Here is a 27,724-nt window from a genome sequence, read left to right as displayed (position 1 = left end):
CTTGGCTGTAAGTGATGGTTTGGAGACTTGAAGAAACACTTGTTCCTTCAAACATTGTCTGAATTGTCGGGAGAGCCATCTTGATTCGACGACGATGCAATGTATGGTATTGCTGGCATAATGAGCTTAGTCGTTGGCAGTTGCCGAGTTGCGAACAAGCCATGACCGTGGTCGGTCAACATTGGGCGTTCAACGCTAGAAGCTTGGAACACCGAAAAGATATAACCCAAGAGCAAGCCTCAGGAGACATAAAGTGGATTGTGTTATCTGAAATCTCGCTGTTGGTGTTGAGGAACATCGGGAAGAAGTCAACCAACCTGACCATCCATCCACTTACAAGACCGGTCAGGGGATAAATAAACTAATTTCTAAGCTCATATCCACTTGATTCCCCCCGCTCGGCAAGACAAAACTGGACCCAGTCGATTTATTAAGGGTCCTGGAGTGTTGAGTGCCTAGGGGGGGAAACAAAACTTCGGACGTCAGACGCCCAAATTCGCCCTAGCAGCGTCCGACGTCTTATTTCCCCCCGAGGAGTGCCTACCTACCTGTACATAGTAGAAGAGAAGACGGGTAATGGAGCAGTCGCAGTGTACATAACTCAGCCTTGAATTAATATCTTGACTAGGTACCTAGTCCAGTCATAGCTGAGTTGATTATCTCGTGAACTATCGACAAGGCGTTTTTCTTCCTTTCTTTTTAGTCTGTGTCCCACCGCTTTGCTTAAGATGAAATTTAGTGTCGAGTAGCTGGGGTCATTTTTTGGTGGCTTGCTGCTGGTGACAAGCCAAGACTTCAAGGCTGAATCGTAACGGCCAACTAGAGATGCAGCAGATGAATACCGAAGATTGACTACCGTGTTCTAGGCTGTGACTGTCATTGAATTGTGTTCTATTTACAGAATTCAGATGATTTCAGTAGCCATCATCAATTTTACAGAGTGCAGGGTAAATAATTTCTCAACTTTACTTCTGCCTGCCGTATAAACCGAATATTTCCGCACTAGATAAACATATTCTGCCCGGCTACTTAGAGGATCCAGAGATCTTCGCTCCTGATTCTCATTTGTATCCACCCATCGACAATCTTATCCCATCTCAACTACAGCACTATCGGACCACTGCTGCTTGCGATCCCATGTACAGGTACCATCCAGATTCGCCTATTACCTCGCTCCCTTGTCACCGATGAGAACCCTCGCAGAGACCGTTTGCCCAATAATGGAGACGCTAGCCTGCCCAAGTTTCTAGTGGCACGAGGTGACACCATCACAAGGCTAGTTCCTGTCGAGCGCTACGATCCATGCCAACAAATTTCCTCTAACTTACAGCGAGCAGAAACGGCAGCCATAATCCAGCTAAATTGAAACCCGTCGCGAGCTATTTCTCAGTGTCAGATTTTAGCAGCAACCAGCCTTCCTCAATGCTCTTAGGCGGTTGAGTCTGAATCTTTGCCTTTGAGGACAGACGATCTGCCACTCGCCGAGTTGGTCGATCGAGTACAAAGGTCTCAGGAATCCAACGGCCCACACGCAAGAAAATGGAGTGCTTCCATCTTTTTGCAAGCGGTGAATACAGTACTGGAGTCAAAATACCATTCATCAAGACTACAAGAGAGAACAATGCGGACCACCTCTCTACAGCAATTCGTTAGTTAAACCCGTGATTAAGTACAGTACAGCACCACCTTTCGCCAACTAACCATCAAGCTTAAGTTGGTCCCCACGCCTTGATGTTGCCGGAACCACGTCCCTCTCTGGCCACCTGTGCGAGGACCAGTCACAAGCTCAGCGTATCCGGCACCGGCGATCTGTGTCGTAAAGCCAAACAAAATTACGGAAACGCGGGAGACTACACTAGACATGGCGAGCTCAATACTGGGTGCCTGGTATTAGCTGCATTACAAACCATTGCACAGTCCACCGTCAAGTACCATGTTTGCTGGTCAAGAAGGCCATCATTTACAACATGTTCTGTACACCAAACAATTCCTGTTATGTTCGATCAAGGGAAATGCTTTTGTTGATGCCGATTTCCTACGTTCCTGGGTTGTGGAACAGCCGTGCGGAAAAAGGAGTGGCTTGAGCCACGAACATCCAACTGTTCTTGACCTGACGATCTGGAGGAGAACGAAGTCCACTGGACTGTAAACGCTGATCATGAGGGAGCTTTGAGAATGTACTTCCCAACCATACTGAGCTGTCCCCTGTCCCCTCCTCTGAAGAATATTGCATTGTGCAGTACAGGACGCCACTATGAGCTGGTTCGAGAATGCAGCCTCATGCACCTCCCAGAAACGATACAGACCATCTCAACAGCGCACTGCAACGTAACCGTGGAAAAATTCAAGGAATAGCATTGCTTTGGCCATGGCACAGCCTTGACAAAATACAGCCTAGCAACTATCCTGTTTCCCGCCTTCTGCATATCACTGGTGCGTTCGATATTGTCTCAAGCCTAGAGACAAGCAAAGAGGGGCAGCTCACCCAAGCCCAACCTAGGAAGGCTGGAGGTCCGTTTGACAACGGATGAGAAATGCAGGACAGCTTGCTATGCGTAGTACCGGTACAAGCGAGCCCAAGCACTTTGCTGCGGAGTTATCGTTAGATAGCTCCACCACCAAAGATTGTCGGTCACACTTCATTCGATCCGTAGACGAGATCTTGTCGGACTTACACAGCGACGGGACGTTTTATCACACAAACCGCCCCGATCAAGTCTGACAGCTATGCCTCTGTTGCCTCAGATGCTCCGCTAGTTCTAGTCATGGAATTGTCAAAAATAACTAGCAAAGCTCTAGAGAATAAGTTTCTCTGTTACTGCCAAAAGTTGAGTTGTTTCTTTGGGGGCTGAGTCTGCAAAAGGCTGGATGTTAGCCAGCAGACCATTCCTTGTCGACTCTCTCAAACCGAGCAGGGGTATATTCAGCTCGACGCACTAGAGATTCCTGATGCCAATGAGAGTCATTCAATGGCGCCACTAGCTCAAGATCGTGCTGGAGCGGACAGGGGCTGTGAATTTGGAGCATTCAGAAAGCAGAGAAAGGTCCCCTTGTGGCCATTGATCTCGTTTAGCGTCCTCTGGGGTCCCCTGCGGTACTGAACGCTACTTGTAGCACTTCCTGTGTAGGTCGAGATGGCCTGTCAGCCTCCTCGGACCCGAAAACGCCAAAAGTGCTGCCCAGACACAAGAGAGAGTCAAAACCCCCATCGACCCCTGTGTTGGCATTGCCTTTCTCTTCTTAAACTACTTCTTTTCGTTGTTCTATCAGTGTTCATTCTGGCTTCTGCTTAGAAACAAGTCGGAATAGCTTCACTTATATCGAGGGGTACAGACCCACTTACACCAGGAGATACCTATACAACGAACCTCATCCTCGCCCCCAGAACAGTACCGATCCGCCACTGCCGAAAGGAAGAACGAAGCGGTGGGATTTGAATACATAAAACACCTTGAAGTCGGCATCGATTCGAAATAACCACACGATATCGAACGACGATGCATCGCTCCGCTGTTCTACTTGCCCTCGGGGCTCTCAGCTCGCCAGCCGCCGCGGGTTGGCTCAAGTCAGACCAAGAAGTGTCATGGGAACCTCCTCGTCAAACAGGCATTTATGGCCCTGAGGCTGGCGAACAAGCTAATATCGCCTTGGGATGGAGTCCTGTCCCAACAGAGGCCCCCCAGCTTGCTGGTGCCATGGACTTGAAGTTTGCTATGGGAAAGAGAGACCTAGCGCCCATGACCTGTGGTTTCGGTAAAGCAGGAAGTGAGTTGAACCCTGTTCTGACAGAGCGCATCAGCGGTCACCAAAACACCTGATGAAAGAAGTTGTGAACTCTACTTGCAAAGGATTGATTTGCTGACAGCATGATCTTGATAGATTCCTTCACATGTATTTCCAGCGTCGCCACTTGCAGTTATTCTAACGGTTGGATTGGATGCTGTGAAACTGGCCGGGCTTGCAAGTCAGTGAAGACATCTTGCGTTCCTTACACCGAATCTGCTTCTGTGTGTGCTTTCCTCGAGGACTTTCACACTCTTTGCTGGTATGTTCCTTAAAAAACTCCCTACTGATGAAATCGATTTGTTCCTAAACTCATATCAGTGATGCGACTGCCAAGTACTGCCACACCTGGGTCGGTACCACATCTGGCGACCCCTACACGATACTTGCCTGTGATTCCACCTCGGGTAGCTCTGCACTTCTATTCTCCGACCCTTTAGCTACCGGTGATTCGAGCACTACTGAAAGCGATGCATCGACGACGAAAGATGCATCTGCGACCGCAGAAGACGCATCTACCACAGTAACCCAAACTTCCGCGTCAGCGACAGAAACTGATAAGAAAGACGACGACAAGGGCACTCCCGTCGGCGCTATTGCCGGTGGCGTTGTTGGCGGCGTCGCTGCTCTTGCTCTGGTCGGTTTGGCTGCTTTCCTGCTTTTCCGTCGTCGCAAGAAGAACGCCGCAGCTGCAACAGCAGCAGCAGGTGGCAGCCCGCAAAACCCTCCTGCGATGGCCCAGCACCCTCAGAGCCCAGGAGGTTACGTTCCTTCTTCGCCTTCGAACGCTACCTATCCTTCAGGCGTGCCTTCAAACTTCCAAGGTTACCAACAGCCATATGATCCTTCATTGGCTGCTCCATACGGACAACCCCAAGGCTATCAGCAACCTGGCTACGGCGGCTACTCTCCTCAGCCTCAGGGGTACGCCCAGCCATTCGGCCAGCAAGGTCAATATCCTGCTCAGTATGGCGCTGGAGGTTATGGAGTACCTTCGTCCACTTCCCCTCCTCCAGGACAATTCACACCCAGCCCGGGTCCTAACAAGGATGGCCACGAAACTCCCCAAGCTCAAGAGTTGCCCGCTGTTCAACCACTTGGAAACGAGGGTAACCGCGCTGAGCTTAGCTAGAAGTCTTGATTGACATGACGGGAGTAAAAGGAGTTTCAATTTCTGGATGAGTGGGGATTTCAAGGCAAAGACTATTTGGATATACAGGTGGATTTTCAAGGCGATTCAACAACTGCATGGCTAATCGATTGCATGAACTTTTGTTTTACTTTATATGGCAGACCTAATTGGGTTATTTCACTGATGAATTCAAAATATGATAATGCCTCGATCTATACCTGCTAAATGAACTAATTCGTGACGTTAACATTACTTATTCTTATCAACTTGTCCAATCATACAGACCCGTGAAATGCATGGCCATCATAGCCAAGATAATGCTCATGCATGCCCTTTCAGCTCCAATTGCTTTCCAAGAGCCTTGTCCCACCATTCTTCCCAGTCAAGGACCTTTCGGCCGAGTCTCGCTTCCTCAGCTGCGAAGACCATGGCGTGGCTTCGCAAAACTTCATCGAGAGTGCATCCAATAAACTCATCCTGCGCACGAGGAGCTTCCCAGCCATGATTCTTGACACGATCACACGCCATGACAAACTGACGTGTCAGGCCCAAGTCTCCTCCACCATGGCCAAGGTCTTCGACACGAGGACGATAAGTCTTTGTTTCGCCCGTGTTGAAGTCGTCAACCACGATGCGTCGCGAGTCGGCGTAGACTTCGCCATGTTCTCCGTAAAAGTGGGAGTATCGCTCGCAGATCTTGGTCGTTTGGGCAACCATGTGTAGAGTCGCTGTCTTTGCTGGCTGAGTTGATTCAGGCCAGGTAATTGTGACAAACTGGTCGTCGCAGACGTTGTTATCTGCCTCAAAGACGCAACGGCCGAACCAGTTCCGGGACTGCACCTCGGACTTGGGTGTCGACTCGTCATAGTCTTCCTCGAGGGCTTTCATAACTAGCTCCTCTTTTTTCTCGTGAGATGGGTAATCCTCTATGTCATGGACGACGATACTGACGGGCCATCTTGTGTTGCCGGACTGAAGCCCTTTGAGCTTGGGGCCGAGGTAGATGTTCTTTGCTGAGAATTTGCAGCCTTCGTCTCCAAGGGGGCACTTTGTGCAGTTTGTTGCGGATCCTGCTGCCTTGGGTTTTCTACTCTTCTTGAACAGATGAAGGCCACCGGATGAAGACACTGTCGCAGGAATGTGTGGTTCTCCCTGTCCAGACTTTTCCGGAGAGCAGAGTAGCCAGAGTAACAAGTCGATGTCATGACAACTCTTTGTTAGCAGCGACGGGGCAGTGGTGCTCTCATTACGCCAGTTTCCCCTAACGTACGAATGAGAGAAGTGCCAGTAGCCCACAGGTTCCGTGTGAACTACACTTGATATATCGCCAATAACACGATCCTTGACGAGGAGCTTGCGCAGCATGATGTTGTGAGGGCTATAACGCAGTACGTGACCTATAGAGAAGACTTTTGAGGGTTGGGAAGGCCGCATGGCTTTGTACATGTCGACACAATCTTGAAGAGAGCAGGCGAGAGGCTTCTCACACATGATGTGTAATTCAAGCGGTGCGAGACCAACGATAACCTCACGATGCATCTCGTCAAGAACACAAACAAAAACACCGTCAACACCTTCTGGGACATTTTCATCTCCCGCAGCGACTCTCCTTCGGCGATCTTGCTCGTATGTGAGAAAGTCTCGCCAGTCGTGAAACGATTGGCCTTCATTTGGGGAGCCATTACCCCAGATGTGATCCCGGCCAAGGGACTCACGCTTGAACTTGAGAGGTTCAGCAACAGCGGCGACTACACCGTTGGAGACGCTGTCAATGGCAGCGGCATAGTTTTGTCCTCGAGATCCTGCACCTATTATGAGGAAACGAGGTGGTGTCTCGGACATTTTTGGCTTGGGAGGCGGCTGGGGCTGTGAGTTTGAGCCTCCAAATTGGTCTGTTGAGAGCTTTGACAAGAGGTTGTTTACTAATGTCGACATGATGGTAGTATTGAGATTGTATAGGTAGTGTATTCGATTCAATGCGACGTTGGATATTATACGAGTTAAGAGAGGCAAGTTAAATATCTTTGTTGGGGGGTCCAGTTGAGTAGAACGTCTGATGCCAGACACTCCAAGACACTACTTTAGAGTAGGTAGCTAGGCAGCGAGAACATACAACCAGGCAACGATAGATCTGAAATGCAAGAGATATAATGCCGTAGAACGTAGCATTCAGTTGTTGTTGTTGCAATGATTTTCGTATATCGTGTTGTAGAAGTTGAGATGGTGGCCAATAAGGTAGAACGTATTAATATATACAACGTCCCAGCGCATTGATTCACTACCTGTACGTGTGTGTACTAACTAAAGTGAACTGCAGTTGGGTGGTTCCAATCTTTCACCCCACTAAATAATTACTAAACTGACTTTAGTGAAGATATGCTTTCTCTGATGGCTTCATGAGAAAAGCCAACAGCTCTTTGGCTTGAACGTTACATTGCAACCATCCAAAATTCTGCAACAATGTCTACAGCTACAGAAAGCCAGGCTGATACCCAGCCAAAGAGTGCTACCGATGATCCTCTTGTATGGATCGACTGCGAGGTGGGTATGCCGTGTTACGTGGTATAATGAACGGTTTTAAGCTCACATATGCCTTACAGATGACTGGTCTCGACCAGGACAATGATGAAATCATAGAGATTTACTGCATTATTACAACAGGAAACCTTGAGATTCTCGACGAAGAAGGCTTTCACGCCATCATCCACTTCCCCCAGTCTCGTCTTGACCAGATGGACGAATGGTGCACAAAGACACACGAAGAATCCGGTCTCACCGCCGCTGTCCTTGAGTCGACGACTACTCCAGAGCAAGCTGCCGATGCCCTTTACGAGTACATCACGCGGTTCATCCCTGAGCGCAAGCGTGGTCTCCTCGCAGGCAACAGCGTTCACTGCGATAGAGCATTCCTGAGGCGAGAGCCCTACAAGCGTGTGATGAGACACCTGCACCACCGAATTCTGGATGTCAGCTCTATCAAGGAGGCTGCGAGACGTTGGGCGGCCAAGAGGATTGTGAACAAGGTTCCTAACAAGAAGGGACTACACAAGGCGAGGGATGATATCCTAGAGAGTATCGAGGAGGCGAAGTACTACAGGGAGGTCATCTTTAGACCGACATTTGATGTTGTGCCTGCTAAGAACAAGCCTAACAAGGGGAAGCAATAGCTTTAAATTTTTATTATGATTTGAGAAGTGGGTTATGAAATACTACTATATGAGATGGGATGTCTTCATTAAGACAGGTCCAAGTGTCATGATTGAGCTACTTACCTTATTAGCTGCTCATAAATTAATAGCTCTATGCTGTAAGCTTTAGCTCCAACTCTCCATAGGTACCTAAGCTTGTGCTGTCTTTTCCATGCCAATATTTCGGTCATGTAGCCACTACGGGTACCTAATTCAGGTGGACACATTGGACGTCATATCCACCAGCTTCCATCATGAGCTCTACCTCTTTCATATTTACGTGAGAATGTTGTATCTCAACGAAATGATCAACACTGTAAGCACTGTACTTTACCTGTAGTATTCGCATATAAACACAGTATCAATTGTGCTGCCCCTCCATTAGCTTGAGTGATATCATCTCGTTTACCCCACCAGAGAGCTCCCTCCTCCCTGTAGCTCCCCTCTTTTTGTCTCAGTCCCTGTCCCCATCCCCATCCCCATCCCCATCTCGTCTCGACATCCTCTACCGCTACATTCGCTTCTCTTTTCACCTCCTTTTCTCTTTCTTCAACAAATCTTCCCAAAGAAAGTTCATAATATCCTCCCCTATTCGTTTTACTCTACCATATCAAACAACCATGGGCGTTCAAACTGTTGAGTTCAAGCCCTTCCAGGACCAGAAGCCCGGAACGTAAGTCTAGTCTTGTCTTTCCACCTTGAACCTGGATGATCTTCCTGCTGTGCTCCCCCACTGTCCCGGAAGCTACCGAGCAACTCCTTGTCCATTGAAGCTCTACTGACTGACATACATCAACAGTTCTGGTCTTCGAAAGAAGGTCACCGTCTTTCAGCAGCCTCACTACAGCGAGTCCTTCATCACCAGCATTCTGCTGTCCATCCCTGAGGGTGTTGAGGGTATGCAGCTACTCTTCAGTAAAACAAGGAACATGATCTAACCCAATCGTAGGTTCCAACCTCGTCATTGGTGGTGATGGCCGTTACTACAACCCTGAGGCTATCCAGCTCATTGCCAAGATTGGCGCCGCATACGGAGTCAAGAAGCTCATTATCGGCCAGAACGGTATCCTTTCTACTCCCGCTGCCAGCCATGTCATCCGTATCCGCAAGGCTACTGGAGGTATCCTCCTGACTGCCAGCCACAACCCTGGTGGTGAGTTTAACTATATACCTCCGGACTTATAACACAATCTAACCACCAACAGGCCCCAAGAACGACTTCGGTATCAAGTATAACCTCGCCAACGGTGGCCCTGCCCCCGAGTCCGTTACCAACAAGATTTACGAGTTCTCCAAGACTTTGACCTCATACAAGATTGCCGACATTCCCGATGTCGACATCACCACTGTTGGTACTCAGACCTACGGCGACCTCGAGGTCGAGGTTATCGACAGCACTGCCGACTACGTTGCCATGCTCAAGGACATCTTCGACTTTGACCTTATCAAGAAGTTCTTCTCCACCCACCCCGACTTCAAGGTCCTTTTTGACGGTCTTCACGGTGTCACTGGTCCCTACGGAAAGGCCATCTTCGAGCAGGAGCTTGGACTGAGCAACTCCACCCAGAACTGTATCCCTAGCCCCGATTTCAACGGTGGCCACCCCGATCCTAACCTTACCTACGCTCACTCCCTGGTCGAGGTTGTTGACAAGAACAACATTCCCTTCGGTGCTGCTTCTGACGGTGATGGTGACCGAAACATGATTTACGGCGCCAACGCTTTCGTCTCTCCTGGTGACTCCCTCGCCATCATCGCCCACTACGCCCACCTCATCCCTTACTTCAAGAAGAACGGTGTCAACGGTCTCGCTCGATCTATGCCCACCAGCGGCGCCGTTGACCTTGTCGCCAAGGCACAAGGTCTCGACTGCTACGAGGTGCCCACCGGCTGGAAGTTCTTCTGCGCTCTCTTCGATGCTAAGAAGCTCTCCATCTGCGGTGAGGAGAGTTTCGGTACTGGCAGTGACCACATCCGCGAGAAGGATGGTCTGTGGGCCGTTATCGCTTGGCTCAACATCATCGCTGGTGTTGGTGTCCAGAACCCCGAGGTCACCCCCTCGATCAAGGAGATCCAGAAGGAGTTCTGGACCAAGTACGGACGTACTTTCTTCACCCGTTACGACTACGAGGATGTCGACTCAGAGGGCGCCAACAAGGTTGTCGGTGAGCTAGAGAAGCTTGTTGCTGACTCCAACTTCGTTGGCAGCACCATCGAGGGTGCGTATTTTTAATATCTACTACAAGAACAGGAGCTAACTTATTCCAGGTCGCAAGGTCACCAAGGCTGGCAACTTCTCATACACTGACCTCGACGGATCTGTCGCCTCCAAGCAGGGTCTGTACGCCGGTTTCTCCTCCGGAAGCCGTATCGTTGTCCGACTCTCTGGCACTGGCTCATCCGGAGCTACCATCCGCCTGTACATTGAGCAACACACCAGCGACCCCTCAAAGTACGAGCTCGACGCTCAAGACTTCCTGAAGGAGGAGGTCAAGTTTGCCACTGAGCTCCTCAAGTTCAAGGAGCATGTCGGCCGTGACGAGCCCGATGTCAAGACCTAAACAAGTAACATAATAGGTGGTGTTTGGACCAATAACTGAAGAGATGGATGCAAGCATAGGATAATTCTGAGGTTGTTATTGCGTACAACAATATTAAAGAAATTGAGCGTTCTTGAAACTACCAACCAACTAACCCAATTGGTGAAAAGATGATGTATTTTGAGAAGCAAGAGCAGGCACAGTAGTAATAGTAGTATGAGTTTAGTGCCGCAGTATAAAACATTCTTAATATCGTTATGTTCAAGACGCGAGACGAGTCCACCAACTGACCATAATGGCAAACGAGCCATGCTAAATATCTTACATTCTGTTTCCTGTCACTCGGGATTTATTACCAAAATTGAAAATGAAAATCGTTATTCGTGAATCATCAAGCCGTTATTTCTCTCGTGGGACGCCGTCGCTGGAAAAGCATAAACCGGGTTCAAAGGGCTACGAATAATGGAAAAAGGATGGTGTAGAATAGTTGGCATGGGCCCGAGGTCGTAATGTTAGTTTATGCCCGAAACGCGGAGAGATTATCTTTAGTCGTCAGGCCGTTGTATCGGTCGTCGTGCTCTCGTCCGTGAACGTGGGAGCAAATATATCTCTGAAACGTTTGGCCGCTGTGTATGTAAGCCTCTGCATCATAGTCAATGGGATGAACGACTGACCTTCTTCACTAACAAACTTGATTTCAAAGGCTCCAGAACGGTTGATCCGCTGGTTCTGTTGTCGATATTCCTGACAAAAGACATAGAGATGAATGTCGGATAAGCGAACTCTGGTTTTGCTCACTCTCTTAATCCATCTCGTCGAAGTAGACTGATGCGTGACTGGAGACTCTCTTTAGTAATATGTTGTGTAAAGCTAAAGTTTTGACGTACTGAATGCTGTCCAGACAGGACACTGTCGTAGATCGCCTTCCCAGACTGCAGCGTGAAGACGGAGGCCCTTGGAGACAACGTCTTCATAGACGATAAGAGAATGCATAAAATGGTCATCCACAATTCGGCTAATTAACTAAGCATAAATCGGCGAAGTGATGGATTTGGAACTTACGCTTGAAACAACTTGCGTTCACCCCAGAGACTGAGGTCTTCGTTTGCCATTCGAAGGGTGAGGTTGTCGCGAGTCTTGAATGACAGAAAGCAACAATACACCAACACCATTTCTAAAAACATCAGCATTTCGGTACACCAAACGTAGGTCTCAAGGATATTCGACCCACCTTCCCATGTCAGGAAGCAAAGGCTGGCCCATTTCTTGGTGCATTGGTCGTTGGCACTCCATTGCCAGAACTGAAGACAACTCCCGTTACGCTCAACAACAAGCTCATGCGCCCCACGAAGCGAGAACCAAGGCGTACCCATGTGGAACGTCCGTAGAAGAAAGTAGGGGCATTGATCCTGTGCAGTTTCATACACCACCAAAGTTATTTGGCGCTCGTTGAAGGATCTGTTTCTGTCAGTCTGAGGCCAACACTCATCAACTGCATTTTGGTCTTACCGCATAAAGAGAATTTTCGCATCGCTGGGCATCTTGATTTTATCCCAAGGCAGTAGTGGCCCCCACGCCTTTGAACTAAGAACTGTTAGGGATCTATGGGCAGTGAGATGATGTATGGAATACTCACGGCTGCTGATGTTTGAGTGCAGTTCGAGATGGTAGCGGTAGAGAAAAGATCTTTTCAGACCAATGTATGTTCTATTGACTCTGTGAGAAGCCATGTTCGAAATTATGTTGAATTGACTTACCGCTATGGTGCTCGAATCATCGTCTAGCACAGAGTCAAGTTGAGAAGTAGAGTTTAGACGAATAGGAGGAGGAGCTGTTGTTCGTTAGCTCTGCATTGAACTGGAGACGATATTCTCACGAATGTTTCGGGCTTCTCTAAGCTCCATTAGCTGAACCCGGGTGGTTTCCATGGTGTTGAAGTCAAAACTCAGCGATCTACGCAATGGCTATTAGTTCCAATCCTAGAGGTGACCTTGAAATGTCTGTCTGGCTAACCTTGTCAACAACTCTCGCAATAAAGTCAGGAAACGATTGTAAAGGATGAACCGTTGGGGAAGCGAGAGACCTCCAGCTTCATCAGTCATGGAATGATACATCTTTCGCCAACGATTCTCTCTGGTCTGTGTCCGGTCTTCGTAAAAGGCAGTGATGTCCCGCAGCGATTTCGATAGACAAGGAAGGAGAATCTCAAGATAATCGAGCACAATGGGAACACGGGAGAAATGGACCTTGCAGTGCTCGGGCAGTTCAAAAAGCAATTGGCTAGAGGCTCTCATCTCTTCAATAAGCATCATGAGATGAGCGTGGTTGCCATCGGGTAAGGCATTGTGAAGTCCCAGCAACTGAAGTGCAACAAGATCGGCCCTTTCTGCCTCCAAGCAACAGCCCTGAAGTAAATGAATCTCAAGTTGATCACCAAGAACCATCTCCATCATGAGAGATAGAATGCGTATACGAGTGGGCGTCTCTGTTTCATCACAAAACGAGAGAGACCACGATTGGCCCTGCTATGGTGTTGATTCTGCCTTATCCTTCCACCCCGCCAACAACAGTCGTGTCAGTGGAAATGGTCGATCGAGCCAACGTATACGGTGAAGTGTGCGGAGTAATGGATAGTACTGGTGGAGGTATTCTGAACTAATGATATTGAGAAAAGTGTAGATAACCGACGATGATGGTCAATTGTGAGATCTTGAATCAGATGAGAGACCAGGAATAGACTCAAGATTTGAGAAGAGATCCCTGGTTAATAATGGAAGAAGAGGGGACGACGGGTATGCAAGCCGTCAATAACGTGTGATCCGATCCGGACAATTGTTCAACACCATAAACAGGTGTACTGGCACCAGTCTAGCCATACACACGACCTTCCCTGACGTGGTTGGTGCACGGTTCTCGCTCTGAGCCCAGAGTGAGCCCATCAGGTCGATGCACGTAATGTCCGAGGCTCTTGGGATCCATCGTCCTGTCGTCGCCTCAACTAAAGCCAGGCCTCAAGTCCGGGGGTCTTGGTCCACCTGATGGTCAGATGCCGCTCGCATTGTACATAAGTCTGCAGAATCAAGACTATCAACTTGGGTTTCATTGAGACGATTACACCAACGAGAAGAGATGATTGTGCTTAGCGAGCGCGGCATTGGGTGTGTGTCTGTCAAGTTGAGATTTGTGCGCCAGCTTGAATCAACTTCTCAGGCGTTGCCACGATAGCAAGCGTACTGGGACATGACGCCAGGCGAATGCATGGGAAGATATTCGGGGGGCATCAATTGAACTGGATCAGGATAGAGATGGGTGGGCACTCGCACCAGTCAAAGACGACTATTCCCAGAGAAGAGCAGCTGTACAGCTCTGTCCAGTGATAGTCGAGATGCGACGTGTTGCTACGTCGGCGACCCTTGCCATGCATCCGCGGGATGTGGACTTCGTGTGGGGAAACCTGACGATACTGGAGATTGTGAGAAGGTGAAGACACAAGTAGCTTCGAAACGACGTTCGTGCTGGGGTATACCGTAATTATTTCCCTCCTCGTCCTGGTCAGACCTAAGTGAGCATGGCATGACCCTTTCAGTGTTTCTTGTACTCCACCTCAATGGCCGTAGGGGATGAGGCTCGGCAGGACAGGATATCCTTGATACCAATCTTGGACAGTTTGCACCATGTTGTACGTTCTCTTATTTGCAAACATTTCGTACATGCGTAGATGTATATATTGTCCCATCGTCTTCCTGTTGGGGCAAGCATCGCAACTTGCCTTGCTGATCCGCACACTGTGGGTGGCAGTAACAATGGCTTTGGTGTATTTGACTGACAACGGACAAGTACCGTAAGAGTTGGGTGATAAGAGAATTATGGGTGAGGCTTTCAGCTTGGTTGGATCGGCCTTTCCCCTCGCCTTCCATCCTTGACAATAGTTACTTATCAGGCAAGAATGACTGGGGAGATACCATCTTGCCTTCGTTAATGGATTGATTGATTGATTGATTCGATTTTGATCAAGCTGCTAAGTACATGCATTAGTAATTAAAACGTCTTTTTATTAGGTAGGTATACATAAATCAAATATGGAAAAGTTCTTCATATATACTCTGCTTCTTTACTAGCCACCATCAGCCACTTTGATCAAACAGGGAGAGCTCGCGCCTCAAGCAGTTTCAAGCCTCCTCGTCATTTCAAGTGTAAGCTTCCTGCTGGTGATTAGAGAGCTGTTAAGTCTTATGGGTTAAATGTGGTAGATAACGTTTATGTTTTTGCAGTTTTGATTATTTGGGTCCGAGTTCCCTAATTGTACACATTGCGTTTCCTCGTCCCAAGATCCTCGAGTCCGAGATCTGGTTCTCATGGCCAAGGACACTCGAAATAGAAGCCATGCTGAATCGACCGTCCTCTAGATTATAAACATCTGGACGGCCTTAACCCGTGAAAATTCCTGATAAAAAACAAGGCACTCTTCCTGTGCCATCATACAACACCGCCCAGACCGAAATACAAAGAAGATGGACTTCCTGGCCAGAATCTGCAACACGGCACTGGTGTTGGGACTAATCCGAATCAGATTTCACCTTCTGCGAGCGACGCTTGGGTTTGACTTCGGAGACTTCTTTCTAGGAAGACTCTTCCTCCTCCTGGTCGGCCTTATATGTTGTTAGTATACCTCTGCTTGAATGTTTCACCATGTCAACTTACGTTGTAAGCCTGCTTCTCATCCTCGTATCGCTTCTTGTCGGCAGCGGCCTTGGCCTCGTAAGGAGCACGCTGCTTCTCGTTGAGAGCCTTCCATCGCTCACCGAGGAGCTTGCCGACCTGACCGAAAGAGATACCAGGGTTCTCCTCACGGACGTTCTCACGCTGCTCGTTGGCGAAGAACATGTAGGCGGAGAGACCACGCTTGGGGGCGTTGGGGTCTATTACAGTTAGCCATGTTCGTTACTTCTGAGAAGATCGCGACGTGTGCGATGCAAAGACACAATACAGAGGGTGATTGCAGACATAATCGCATGGAAAATGATTTGACTTACCCTTCTTGGCACGCTTGGTGGTTCTAGCACCACGCTTTCCGGAGGCAGCAGCCTTAGGCATTTTGAATGTGTTCTGCGAATAATTGTGAGTAAGAGGTCGAAATGCGAAATGCGGTGCCAGCAACGATGGAGGGGTAGCTCAAGCTAGCTTGAAGCTGAGCTGGGAGCGATATGAAAGAGGGCAAAGTGGCGTGGCGCAAAAGCGATTGCGCTTTCCAACGCGTGAAAATACGCGTAAATTGATAGAAAAAAGGTGTATGGAGGTCTTGCGCATACCTGAGGGATGGATTTGAAGAAAAGAGGTTGGTGGTGTTGATGTAGTCTGTAATGCGATTCTGTTAGCCAAAGTGTTAAGCTATTGCGTGACCAGTGATATATGGGTGATGATGCGATAAACAGGACGATGCAGCTTGAACTTGCGATGGGCGTTTTCACGGTGATCAATAAATGAAAACAGTTAAAAAGCTCAAGGCGTGAACGGGCGCAAAGTTTGAATGCAAGAAAAAAAGTTGTGGTTCTTGAAGTATAAGATGAGATGTTACTCACCACAAAGAATTATCGAGGCGTGTTGAGTATAGAGAGACGAATTTGGGTGGGAGAATTGTATGGGAGAAAAGAGAGTGAAAGGGAATGTATGGGGAGGGCCAAGGCAGCCTTTTTACTATGGGGGAGTGATTGTGCGTGGGGAGGGAACGCGGCCTGCCCAGCTACCAGACTTGGACTGTTATGCAATGGGCTGGGCTGGGCTGGTAGGCTGGACTTGGGACTTGGGTGAACTTGCCTTCTTGGTGCCCCCCTTCCCTTTTTTTTCTCTCTCCTTCTCCTTACCCTTCCTAAGAAAATTGGGTGCGGGTGCGGTGCGGTGCGTATTGCTCTGCGGTGCGTGTGCTTGGAGCTGCACTTGCACTAGTACTGTCGCAGCAGTCTTGGGTTTGAAAGATGTATCCGTAACCCGTACCTGTACCGCACCTGCCTGGGGCCAATTTCTACCTTTGGGCCTGCTACTAGGGGAAACGACCAGGACTCCGTCCAAGCCCCGTCATCCAAGCTCCTCAGGAGCACCTGTCTCTGACCACTCACCAGCGTGTAAGCGGGTGGTTCTGTTTCTATTGTTGTATGGTACTGTACGGGTACAAGCCGCACGCAGCCCGCCGCGCCGAGGTACAGTACAAAGGTTTTGTACCGCAACACAGACGCCGTTATTCGCACAGTATACTTACGCTCTAGGAGGCAGTCGCAAGCCCCTCTGCCTTTGATTATGGTACCTCTCTTACTCTAATCACTCCTAATTAAATCACACCCATCCAACCAGCCTCTCTGTATGTACTGACTTGACGAGCACTCTCTATGCCGTATTATACTGTCATATCCGTTATCCGTTCCTCTTACCCAGTCAACGGGCTCAATCCAGCGGATTTACTGTGTGAAACAGTGACTTTTTTGCCCTTGGTCATTATTCCCCTGCTTGTTCATGTCTCTGATTATCTCTTGTCGAGCTTGACTAGATGTTTCTTTTTTGGCTTCACATCGTCTCCTCTTTCTTCCTACTCTGCTACCGTACCTAGTCCCCTCCTGTCCATGTCCATGCCCATCCACCTCTCCACCTCCACCTCTGAGGCCGCTATGCTTCATCAATCAATCTCGGACTTGTAGTCGCGCTCACCTCACTTCACCATTACCATTACGCTCCGCTACTGACACCCTCCTCCCTGCCCCGTCTCTTTCCTAGGTTTGTTACTTGTGCCACACCAATTTGATGCCAACCGCGTACAACACCAACGCTTCCTACTCAATACGGATATCGATCCCTCAAACCCAGTTTACCAGAGCATCAGAAACTGTCCACGTAATTATTATTATTATCAATGCATAAAGACTTTCCAACTAATACGATGTGTAGTACACTGCAATCGTTTTCTCTATTCATTTCTTCTTTCGCCTATTATGGCGGGCTGTTGAAGGGCGTTGGATTCTATTGATGTAATGTCGAGCTTTCGTGAGAGATGATTCGCTGAAAAGGCAACTAGCACTTCCGCAACGCACGCAAACTTGCCACGGCCAGATCAAAGACTAGGTACTATACTGAAGAGCAGCTGCTACAATGATCGGACCTTTCGGATCGCTATTAAAATACGGTCTCTCAGTCAGATCTCAATTGGCTACTTGTCTTGAAAAAAAGTACAACTAAACTAGAATTTGCTTGTTCTGGCGCATCTAGCATCACACGTTTCAACAGCGAGCACAACTTGTGGTCGGAAAAGGGTCCAATTATCGATCCACGAGCATCGACTGAGAACACCAACGACCAGGCAACCGAATGCAATGTCCCGTTTCCGGGTTCGTCTCTATTAATTCACAACTCGTTCGCTATCCGGGCTTGGGAGGGATTGTCCTCCAAAACCCCAGCGCTAACTATCCTACCTGTGCCTAAGACAATCTCGGGCTGTGTTTTACTTCACTATCCCTCACCCCTGCCATACAAACTCCGACTGATGCACCATTCAAGCGTGCATCACGCTCAATTCGGCACTAATTTGTTACCTTGAGACAATGGTATCACTTGCGCAACTCTGATTGTCAAGAATGACATTGATATAGCTGGAAACTAACTCGTTCACCATGGTTGCCAGGCGACCTGCTCTGACTATTCTCAATAGCTTCTTGGTTTGTTCATTTCTCATATTCAGTCACCAGGCGTTTCTTAACCAACGCCAGGCCTATCATCAGTTCTAGACCACTTTTCACTAGGTATTGACGGGTGCAATGATATGCGGCGGAGTGCAGTACTTTAGCCGTGCGTGATCATCAAGTACCGTCATACGAAAATCGTACGTACAGGTACCTGCTTATGCGTATCCTCGCAAGACCAACTGTTTAACCCCTCGCATTCATTCATCCCTTTGTGCTTCTGTTTGCTACTCTTCTACCTCGACCGAACGTAAGGAGTCAATATTCCGATGCCCTCCTTCCTATCCCGCATCTCACCTTCACAGTCCTCTACTAGCATAGATGCTTGGTATGCACCAGTTAAGATCTGACTACAAGGTACACCTTAGTTGGTTGTTTGAGTCTAGGCCCGGGCAAAGTTACCGCCGCCTTCCATCATGCTACTCACTCGAGTGCAAAGGCACAATGGGGTCCTAGCTTTGGCAGAGGCAAGCAAGACTGGTGCTGTGCACCCGTGTATCACCGCGATGCTTTCTCAACTGTCTTGCAGATGAGTAAAAATTTGTACTAGCATTGTTCATAAGCGCATCATTGAGCAGCGATCAGTGCTGATACCATACATCCAGGTCATGGATACCTCTGGTAAGCCCATACCAAGCAGGAAAAGACAGGTCAAAGCAAGTGAAAGTCACAATGATGGGGGCAAAAGGTACATGGTGACGCATACTCCATTTGCGGACATGGCGGGTACCACGAGTCGCGCGAGAAGCCCTGTTGGTGTAAATGGAGACGGTCGACAGCGCCTAGTCGCAGGCAGAGAGACCAGACAGGGCAGGCAAGCAAAAGCGCCCGGTGATGGCGGCTTTGCCGAGCATGTCTGGTCGCGCCGGACCAAAACAATGTGCAAAGACACGCCGTAAGTGGCCCTCGAGAAAGGTACCAGTAGAGACTTGCAGCGGGTACGCGACACACCTGTCTTTAGGTGGTCATGTAGTCCTCCTGGCACCTGATACTGTGCTGTACCTCGACGCCGAGCCGACTCTGGGCTCACGCCAGAGCTCAGAACAGGGAGCTGAGCGGTCCCCCGCCCAAGCCAATTCTCTCTGTTCCCCTCCACTCGCTCTTCTTCCTGCCACCTGGTTTTCACGTTATTTATGCTTTTGACTTAGTAATCTTATCTAGGCCTCTCTCTGCTTTTTCTAACACAAAATCATTACGCATTGCGATATTCGCTCCAAAGGTACCTAAGTACTTCTGAGCATACGCGACTAACAAATTTATTTGTTTTTATTTTTTGCCTTGATATAATTGTTTCTTTAAAAATATGGTCAATTTCCTTTTTATCATGTAAAACTTATGATGTTACTTTATCCTTTTTCTTCCTTTTTCCTCAGGCGAAAATTGTCCAGGGCAAGGTTTGTATTTTGAATAGCTGCCCAATACGAGTCTTCTACACAACAGTAGGTAGTCAATAAACGCGCCCCTTTTTCAAGTGCCGATCTGGACCAGAACAAGGCAAATTCAAAAAGAAAATCGAAAAATAGCCGCAAAATTTTTAAAGCACTATTATTATGCTCTATCCTGTTATCTCTGGTTTTCCATCTCGAAATTGCCAAGAGATATCACGTGTATATCCCGACAGAATGATGGTCATAGCTCCTTATTTTACTAAACCCTATCGGGATGCTCTGGTGATTGCAATCATGATTCGGTTGTTCGTGAATTGTTGGAGCTTGAGACGAGGATGAAGGCTAGAGAGGCTCGAGACCTGGCACCTGCATGCATGCTCTCCCAGGGACAGCCGCAAAGGTGCATGGTTAGTTGCAAAACCTAGCTCGTGAGTGTAGGGAGTCTTGCTTGCTTTCTCTCAAAGACACCCATCGTCTCCACGTCGGGAGATCTTGCAAGCCCGTCCTGGTCAAGACGGTACGTATCCTTCCCGACGGGACGGGACGGGTGTTGAGTTTCGTGCCGTGTGGTAGGATCATCGACAAGGAGATGATAATCTCATAGTGAAGCGTAGGTAGACAACTGGTAGTTGGTTGTTCCGGTACATCGAAAACGGTGTGTGCAATCATTCATCAGTCTCAGGATCGAGTACAACATCTCGCAGTTCATCGTCTTGGACCCAGTCAACGCCGCTGCCGACTATTATACCTCCGGCCACACCTTTCATGACCCGCCATTTCTGCTTGCTGGCCTTGACCTCGGCTTCGAGCCTCTCTTGTTCTTTCATCATCTTCGAATTATTGGGTGAGACTCTCTTCTTGAGTTTTGCTTGATCCGCCAACTCAAATAGCTCAGCTGCCAGTGTGACATTTTGTCGAGATTTCTGCAGTGTATCGCCTTGCACCTTTGTCAACGCCTTCCATACCTCGTTCGTCTGAGAGGCCTGCGTTGCGACTAAGACTGATACTTCATCTCTGCGCTCAATGTATGGCAGAAGTTCACTGATAAATGTTAGTAAATGACCAGTCTGCCACGACAAAGAACATACCGCTCGATGGGTGCTGTTTCTGTATTGCTGTGAACGGCTTTGAGTATAGGATTGGCTGTCATAACGGCTTCCGTCACATCGTTTCTGAGAACATATTGTGCCCTGGTCTCTAGAAGTTCTGATTGTGCTTTTTGTGTTTCTTCGTCGGTGAATGTTGCAGTATCATCTGAGAACAGTAAGAAGGTGTGGTAGGATTGCTATGAATGAAAACAAACCTGACTGGTGCGATTGTTGGGCATTTATGATAGCAATTTCCAGTCGGAGTTCTTGTATTCGATCGTAGAGTGCGAGAATCTTCTCTTCATCTTCTGAGAGAGGCAAATGAGACGATTCTATGTGACCATCCAACATGGGAGTATCACCTCCGTCCTCCATTGTGATTCTGATTCCAATGTCGGTAATTCTCTACTCTGGTGACTTCTTTGATATAAATGCCCTGGCCTACTACAAACGCGTTGCACTTCCTGGTGGTCGTTGTTTGTGGCTGTGATGTGTGGCGGTCAACGTGTGGCGCCCCACGAATGAAAAAGTGGCCGTCACAAGGCACCGGTCACGCTAACACCAGGCTCTCATCATGCCCAGATAGTATTCTGTGGATCCTTCGTCACGCGAAGATACCTATAAACCCGGTCATTCAACATCATTCCGACATTTTAGTTTTGGTAGACTCAACCATACATCTACTGAAGTCATCCCTTCTCTCTTGTAGGTCGCAAACTGCGGCATTGTTTCCAACAGGAGATGTCTACGGATGGCTCTCCAGGTTTTGATAGCCCATACGGGCCTGCGGCTGGAAGTCGATACCGCACAGTTCTCCATGTAAGCCTTATCGGTACCGTTCCGATACCATGATAGATGGCTAACTTGAATCCAGCCTCGATGATCTCAAAACATGGGTTTCCAAGAAAACCTCAATCCCTCCACAGCATATTGTCGCCTTGAATCCTCATGGACGAACGGTCAAGATTGCAAACTTACATACAGAGGTTTGATACCCAACCAGGGTACGCAACGTCGCTAACGGTATCCCAGAAAGAGATCTTTGTTTACGATATCCGAATAAGCTCTCCGGGTAATGCGAACCTCATCATCCCAATACCATCGCCGAAACGCTACACCGTTCCGAATGCGCCGAACACTATCGATGATGTCCAGTCAATAACATCATGGCAAGAACTATACAAGGACCGCCGGAACTGGGCGATGCATCTTGTGGAAGATTGCGGACAAATGAACTCGACTACCCTGGCACGATACAGTGAAATAGATGTTATTATCAAGTGTCTGGACGCTGCTGTTGCGAACCTTGAAATTAGCATCAAACAAATCGAGCCCAAGTATAACGACCTCAAGAAATGGGTAGCACCCGCACTGGAAGAGCATGCCAACCTTGTTGAGAGATGGGAGCAGTATTTAGATCTCGCCAAGAGCACACCAGTTTCACCCTCCATGGTCAAATTTATGACTCGACGGGAAATCAACAAGGCCAAACCGACCCTGGAGGATCTCATCGAATTGGACACAGCGAAGAAGGCAGGGAAGCTGGCACCGACCGCTCACCGAAGGTTCAGCGATAAGGCAAACCAGCTCGGCAATACAGCATCTCAGATGTATGAGAGCTTGGAGTCGCTGATCACTAATTTCGAGAATCTGATGAGCCGCTCTGCTCTCAGCCATAGTACAGATACGGCACAGCTTCTTGAGGATATCGAGGCGGTGGTGAAGCAGATGGATTCCGATTATCGAGCAGCACTAGGGTATGGCAATACACAACGAGATGTGGCGCAAGCTTCCAAGACGGCTTCGGTGCATACCGAGCATCTGGTGCCAACATTAAAGAAGCGAGTGGAAGAGATGGAAGAGCTACTCCATTATGGAATCAACGCGCGCAACTCCATCGCCTCGGAGTCGGCAAAATTCATGCGCCATGTCACCGAGATCACGTCCCTGCACAGCAACGTCAAAAGTCAGATCAACGTGCTGAACCAGTCCGAGGACGATATGACGACATTCGATTACCTTCGCCTTATCCACCAACTTCCTTACATGTATGCAGCTTTTGTCGCAGAAGCAGTCCGACGCCGCGAGTGGGTTGATAAAGTCAAGACGGACTCTTCTACGTTGGCAAATGAAATGGCCTTGTTTCAGGATGAAGAAGCCAAAAGGCGGCGCAAATGGCAGAAAATGATTGGTAGCATGTACGGTCCAGATTTGGACACGAATGTCATGGGTCTCGAGGTCAACTTGCTCGGAGAAGACACACCTTGGCCGGCCCTGACTAAAGAGGACCTGACGGATTTTATCCAGATACTGCAAGAGCAGCCTGTTGATCAGAACGTTTTGGACGACATAGTAAAGATTGTACAAGAGCTTGATAACCCAACAAAGCAGCAGTCCAAACGACTCAAGGCGTTCAAGAATGGGAGCATACATGAGGCTGCACTCGGCAGGAGTGGACTGATGATCCGGGGGGATGATGATCTACTACAATCGCTACAGGAAGACAAGGGGAAATTGGAGAATAAGCTCAAGACAGCCGAAAGTCGAGTCCGTCGTTTAGAAGACTTACTTCATCGACAGAGCCAAGCCAGTCGCCCTGGAAGCCTTTTCCAACCACAAGGACGCGAGAGAGTAAACTCTGGGTCCTCTGTCAGATCGAGCCGCTTTGACGACCGCAGACGATCTTCCGAAGGCATCGATCCTTTGATGCGACGTATCACTCAACTCGAAAACGAATTGCGAGAAGAGAAACAACGATCAGCCAATCTACAACTGGAGCTAACGACGCAAACAAGTAACCACGAAAACGTCAAAGGTCAGCACGAAGACTTGAAGGCCCAGCATGAAGATTTGAAAGGTCAGATGGCAGAAATTAACACTACCAAACAAGATCTTCTCGAGAACATGGAGGCCCTCGAGCGCGAATTCGTCGAAGAGCGTAAGAATCTGGAGATCGAAATCAAGACGCTCAAGGCTCGCTTGGAGGATACCGAAGACGAAATCGACCAATTCGATCAATCAAGGCAGCACGAGAAAGCCGGCTTGGTTGTACGAGTGGAAGAATTGGAGACCGAGCTGGAACAAGTCAACAAACAGCGGCAAGACGATGCACTCAAAGCGCAAGGGCAGGTCGACTTTCTCCGTAAGGAAACCAGAATTCAAAGAGAGCAGCAAGAGGCCCTCGAGCAGCAAATGCAGTCCGCACAAGAAGAGGCCCAGAACGTCTCGAGAAAGCTAAGTGTTGCCGAGGAGGCTTTAGATGATCACTGGCAAGCTTTGACAAGACTTTTCACTGAGCTTTCGCCCGGCACTACTATCCCAGACAACTTTGTAGACCTTTCTGATCTACTGCTCACGCAAGCTGGAACCCTGGTCGAGAAGTCTCGAAACTCGGAAGCAGATATTGAGTTGCTGAAGACCCAGGTTGAGCACTTCTCTTCAACCATCTCAGAACTTAGAGAGCAGATCTCCGAGAAAGATACCAAGCTTTCCGAGGATGAGATGGCCACAATCCATCTTCGCGAAAATCTTGCTGAGGAACAAGCAAAGGTGTCAGCTCTTGAACAAGAACTTGCTGATGGTAGGGAGCAACTCACAGAGTTGCGTGCTAAGCTCAGCGATGGCGAAACCGGCCCTGAAGCTTTGCAGACAAGACTAGAGGATGAGGAGAAGAAGGTCATGACTTTGACTGAAGAGGTGGCCTCCAAGCAATCTCACGTTGGCAGCCTAGAAGAAGAGCTTCGGATGTTCCAGGAGAAGGTCGAATCTCTCCAGGGCAAATTATCGCACATGAGCAGCCACTACGAACACCGGGACGAGAAGACAAAGGATCTAACACAACGCCTCTACTCTCAGAACGATCGCATGTGCCGATTACTAGAACGTGTGGGATACGCTGTTGCCAGGAAAGATGGAGAGATGACTGTCACCAAAATACCACGCGCCGAGAGAAATGCCCAGAACCTCACTGATTCTACCGACCCCAGCGCATCTATTCGCAAATCCGGAACCCTTAGCCGTGTTTTGGGTGACAGTGCCGACTTGGAACTACTCTATTGGCTTAACAACTCCGACATGCAGGTCGAAGATGAGAAATACGAAGCTTTCATGAACAACCTAGGCAAATTCGACATGGAGCTCTTTTCCGAAACTGTTTACCGCAGAATTAAGGAAGTGGAACACATGGCTCGCAAATGGCAGAAGGAAGCCCGCTCTTATAGGGAGAGAGCACATATCCTGCAGAAAGACTCGCACGAGAAGATTGCCTTCAGGCACTTCAGGGAGGGAGATTTGGCCTTGTTTCTTCCGACTCGTAACCAGCAAGCCGGTGCATGGGCTGCTTTCAACGTTGGTTTCCCGCATTATTTCCTCCGCGAGCAAGATGCCCATCGTTTACGGCATCGCGAATGGCTTGTTGCACGTATTTCGCGAATTCAAGAACGAGTTGTCGACCTTTCTAAGAGCCTTCAACCGAGCAGTGAGACGGAATCAATCAATGATGAGGAGAACGACAATCCATTCCAGCTGTCGGATGGTTTACGTTGGTATTTGATCGATGCTTTGGAGGACAAGCCTGGCGCGCCCTCGACCCCTGGAATGGGCAAGTCAACTGTCGCGGCTAATACCGTGGAGGCAACAGCCAACATTCACACTCACACTGCGGGTGGAAAGGGTAAGAGCCGGGAAAGCGTTACAAGTATTGAAGGTATTAACAAGACACTGTCCAAGAGTCTTGAGAGTAGGCGCAGCAGTACCAACTCCAAGAAAGCCCTGCCGTTCCAACTCGGTGGCACGACTCTATTGAAGAATAGTGCTTTGGCCAGCGAAACGAATTCACTCCGAGCGCATAACGCCGACACGCCCTCCGGCACAAGTCCAACGCAGGGAGGGCATCTCACGTCTACCATCGCCAGCCTGGGACAGAAGAACCAGCGAGTGGAGGGCCCTATCAGACAGCCTTCGGACGAGTCATCGACCCAAGGCGGCGGTGCCAAAGCGGACGAGGTACGAAACGTCGACGCCCTTTTTGGACCCTGATTACGGGTTGCTGATGGTATATTAGCAGCCCCAAAGCAACGTACCAAGAGAAGATTCAGTCGAGAGCCCGACAAAAAGATCGGTTATATGGGATTCTTTGTGGAGTGTTGACTACAATTATGAGAGCGGAAGCAGAAGGTGGTTGGGTGGTTAACTTTGTGCGTCTACTATTCTGATAGATTTATTTGTCTCTGCCCAGTAATCAGCTTCCCTTGGGGAAACGATGGGCTTTCTTATGTTTGGCGCATCGGCGGTGTCTACAAGACTGGGCGATAGATTGGAGGAGTGTTCTGGTTGTTTAACAGCGGTTAGGAAACGGGAGATTGAGGGATTATAAATCAAGGGGGAGTAGCGTTGGGTTAAGATTTCGGTTAACGAGACAAACTTCAATTTACATTTTTAGAGTCACGTCAATAACATGTTAGGGGACTTGATGCTTTTGGTACTTCGTATATTCAGCTAGAAAGAGGAAAAAAACCGAAATCTTACATGTCGTCCATGACAATTCGTTTGCCACTCTGGTGGTTGAAATGTCTTGGTTGGCAAAGACCATCATTCGGCTTATCATAGATGAAGCTTCAGAGATCAGCCAAGGGGATCCCACCGATGAGATGAAGCTTACCGCCTGGCTGTAGACAAGTCATTAGCAAAGCGACCATGTCGGGTTGCTCGAAGGTTCCTTTGCAAAAATCGGAAACAACGAGTGTCTTGAGCTTCAGGGACTTGCCCATGTTGGCAAGCAGACACCTGAATTTCTCGAGCTGTTTGTGGTGCCAGCTTCTTGTGTTGAAGTCAAAACAGAGGCTCTCGAGTCCACTGAAAAGGGACCAGTCCTGATTGAGGAGAGCAATATCGTCGTCCTTCTTTCGCTCTTCTAGAACGATGCGGGAGTACTGTTGCCTACCTCTACCGGGTGTCCACCGTGTGAAAGAATTATTCGTGTCCTCAAAAACCAGCGGGACCAAATTGTCAAAACGTGATTCCCATGAGGAAGAACAAATCATGACATGTTTGAGACGCTGACACTCGAGCACGTCGGTCGGAAACGGTCGCTTCTCACAAGCACCAGAATTCGGGTTTTTGTCTAGACCGCTATAGATCGCATCGGGGATTGAAAGCATTGGCATAAGGTTCTTGTCAAGTACGGGGATATGTTGGCACAAGAATTTGAACTCGTCAAACGGCATATCCTCGTTAGCGATACGAAAACAGAGGGATTTCACGCTGTTCCTGAGATGGGGATCGAGAGAACGCTCATAGACATTGAGCTGATTCCTGAGGCGATTTGCTTGGAGATCCTGCTCCCAGGTCTTGTCGAAGGTGTCCTTGATATCAATCTCACCATCGGCGACAGGGCGATTGAATATACACTCGTGATGGAAGGGGTAGCTCCTGGGACCTTGAGCACCCGCGCCTTGTGTGTAGACCATTGTATCGTAGTCGCCCTTTCTCCCGCAGAGAGACCTACCTTTGGTGAGAATGTATACCCAGCATTGTTCCTTCTGGGTAGTCTCTTTCAAGATTTTGAAAAGAATCTCAGGTGCGAGAGCAAACAGCCGATTAGGCTCTGGGATAGTTGCTGAAGAACTCATGGTGACGATGTTTGTGAATTTTCTAGAAAGATGGTTGGTTATTGTAAAACTCGTTGTTTGGGTAAGTTTTCCAGGTTGTGTTTGTATTGGAAAAGTTCTGATTCTCTCAATAGAGCGATTTCTATATTTATATTTTGTCAATGGCTGTTCAATGTTCTCAAACTTGTGATGTTAGTGATTATCATTATAGTGTTCTTCAAGACTTGTTCCACGATTTCTGTCTTGTTCATCTTATCTCGGTTGTTGAGAAGGCAT

The 27,724-nt window shown here is 48.6% G+C and overlaps 9 protein-coding genes across 9 annotated transcripts; 4 read left to right on the top strand and 5 right to left on the bottom strand.

Annotated features, from left to right (window-relative positions):
- Positions 1-3,497: 3,497 nt before the first annotated feature.
- On the top strand, positions 3,498-4,915 carry FPOAC1_000409 (uncharacterized protein; the record flags this gene model as incomplete). Its single annotated transcript, XM_044845024.1, has 3 exons — positions 3,498-3,765; positions 3,880-4,045; positions 4,105-4,915. 3 exons carry the CDS (start codon positions 3,498-3,500, stop codon positions 4,913-4,915), a joined length of 1,245 nt encoding a protein of 414 aa, XP_044710940.1.
- Positions 4,916-5,236: 321 nt separating this feature from the next.
- On the bottom strand, positions 5,237-6,850 carry FPOAC1_000408 (uncharacterized protein; the record flags this gene model as incomplete). Its single annotated transcript, XM_044845023.1, has 1 exon — positions 5,237-6,850. The coding sequence occupies one exon, from the start codon at positions 6,848-6,850 to the stop codon at positions 5,237-5,239; it is 1,614 nt and encodes a 537-aa protein (XP_044710939.1).
- A 525-nt stretch (positions 6,851-7,375) lies between these two features.
- On the top strand, positions 7,376-8,082 carry FPOAC1_000407 (uncharacterized protein; the record flags this gene model as incomplete). The annotated part of the gene is made up of 2 exons (XM_044845022.1): positions 7,376-7,456; positions 7,516-8,082. The coding sequence occupies 2 exons, from the start codon at positions 7,376-7,378 to the stop codon at positions 8,080-8,082; spliced, it is 648 nt and encodes a 215-aa protein (XP_044710938.1).
- Positions 8,083-8,723: 641 nt separating this feature from the next.
- FPOAC1_000406 (uncharacterized protein) lies at positions 8,724-10,664 on the top strand (the record flags this gene model as incomplete). Its single annotated transcript, XM_044845021.1, has 5 exons — positions 8,724-8,776; positions 8,903-9,000; positions 9,053-9,256; positions 9,309-10,322; positions 10,372-10,664. The coding sequence occupies 5 exons, from the start codon at positions 8,724-8,726 to the stop codon at positions 10,662-10,664; spliced, it is 1,662 nt and encodes a 553-aa protein (XP_044710937.1).
- Positions 10,665-11,195: 531 nt separating this feature from the next.
- Positions 11,196-13,093, bottom strand: FPOAC1_000405 (uncharacterized protein; the record flags this gene model as incomplete). Its single annotated transcript, XM_044845020.1, has 10 exons — positions 11,196-11,269; positions 11,318-11,479; positions 11,531-11,658; positions 11,706-11,817; positions 11,875-12,101; positions 12,153-12,227; positions 12,280-12,350; positions 12,401-12,474; positions 12,520-12,596; positions 12,657-13,093. 10 exons carry the CDS (start codon positions 13,091-13,093, stop codon positions 11,196-11,198), a joined length of 1,437 nt encoding a protein of 478 aa, XP_044710936.1.
- A 2,169-nt stretch (positions 13,094-15,262) lies between these two features.
- NHP6 (Non-histone chromosomal protein 6) lies at positions 15,263-17,130 on the bottom strand (the record flags this gene model as incomplete). Its single annotated transcript, XM_044845019.1, has 5 exons — positions 15,263-15,292; positions 15,345-15,562; positions 15,677-15,749; positions 15,953-15,998; positions 17,066-17,130. 5 exons carry the CDS (start codon positions 17,128-17,130, stop codon positions 15,263-15,265), a joined length of 432 nt encoding a protein of 143 aa, XP_044710935.1.
- A 3,287-nt stretch (positions 17,131-20,417) lies between these two features.
- FPOAC1_000403 (uncharacterized protein) lies at positions 20,418-21,215 on the bottom strand (the record flags this gene model as incomplete). Its single annotated transcript, XM_044845018.1, has 3 exons — positions 20,418-20,793; positions 20,841-21,006; positions 21,056-21,215. The coding sequence occupies 3 exons, from the start codon at positions 21,213-21,215 to the stop codon at positions 20,418-20,420; spliced, it is 702 nt and encodes a 233-aa protein (XP_044710934.1).
- Positions 21,216-21,591: 376 nt separating this feature from the next.
- On the top strand, positions 21,592-26,031 carry ATG11 (oligomeric, coiled-coil, peripheral membrane protein; the record flags this gene model as incomplete). Its single annotated transcript, XM_044845017.1, has 4 exons — positions 21,592-21,659; positions 21,715-21,826; positions 21,873-25,844; positions 25,903-26,031. 4 exons carry the CDS (start codon positions 21,592-21,594, stop codon positions 26,029-26,031), a joined length of 4,281 nt encoding a protein of 1,426 aa, XP_044710933.1.
- A 424-nt stretch (positions 26,032-26,455) lies between these two features.
- On the bottom strand, positions 26,456-27,307 carry FPOAC1_000401 (uncharacterized protein; the record flags this gene model as incomplete). Its single annotated transcript, XM_044845016.1, has 1 exon — positions 26,456-27,307. The coding sequence occupies one exon, from the start codon at positions 27,305-27,307 to the stop codon at positions 26,456-26,458; it is 852 nt and encodes a 283-aa protein (XP_044710932.1).
- Positions 27,308-27,724: the final 417 nt, after the last annotated feature.

This window comes from Fusarium poae, chromosome 1, assembly GCF_019609905.1.
Source record: "Fusarium poae strain DAOMC 252244 chromosome 1, whole genome shotgun sequence".
Lineage (NCBI taxonomy): Eukaryota > Fungi > Ascomycota > Sordariomycetes > Hypocreales > Nectriaceae > Fusarium > Fusarium poae.
The sequence above is the reverse complement of the archived record's forward strand: the minus strand, read 5'-3'. Positions and strand labels throughout refer to the sequence as shown.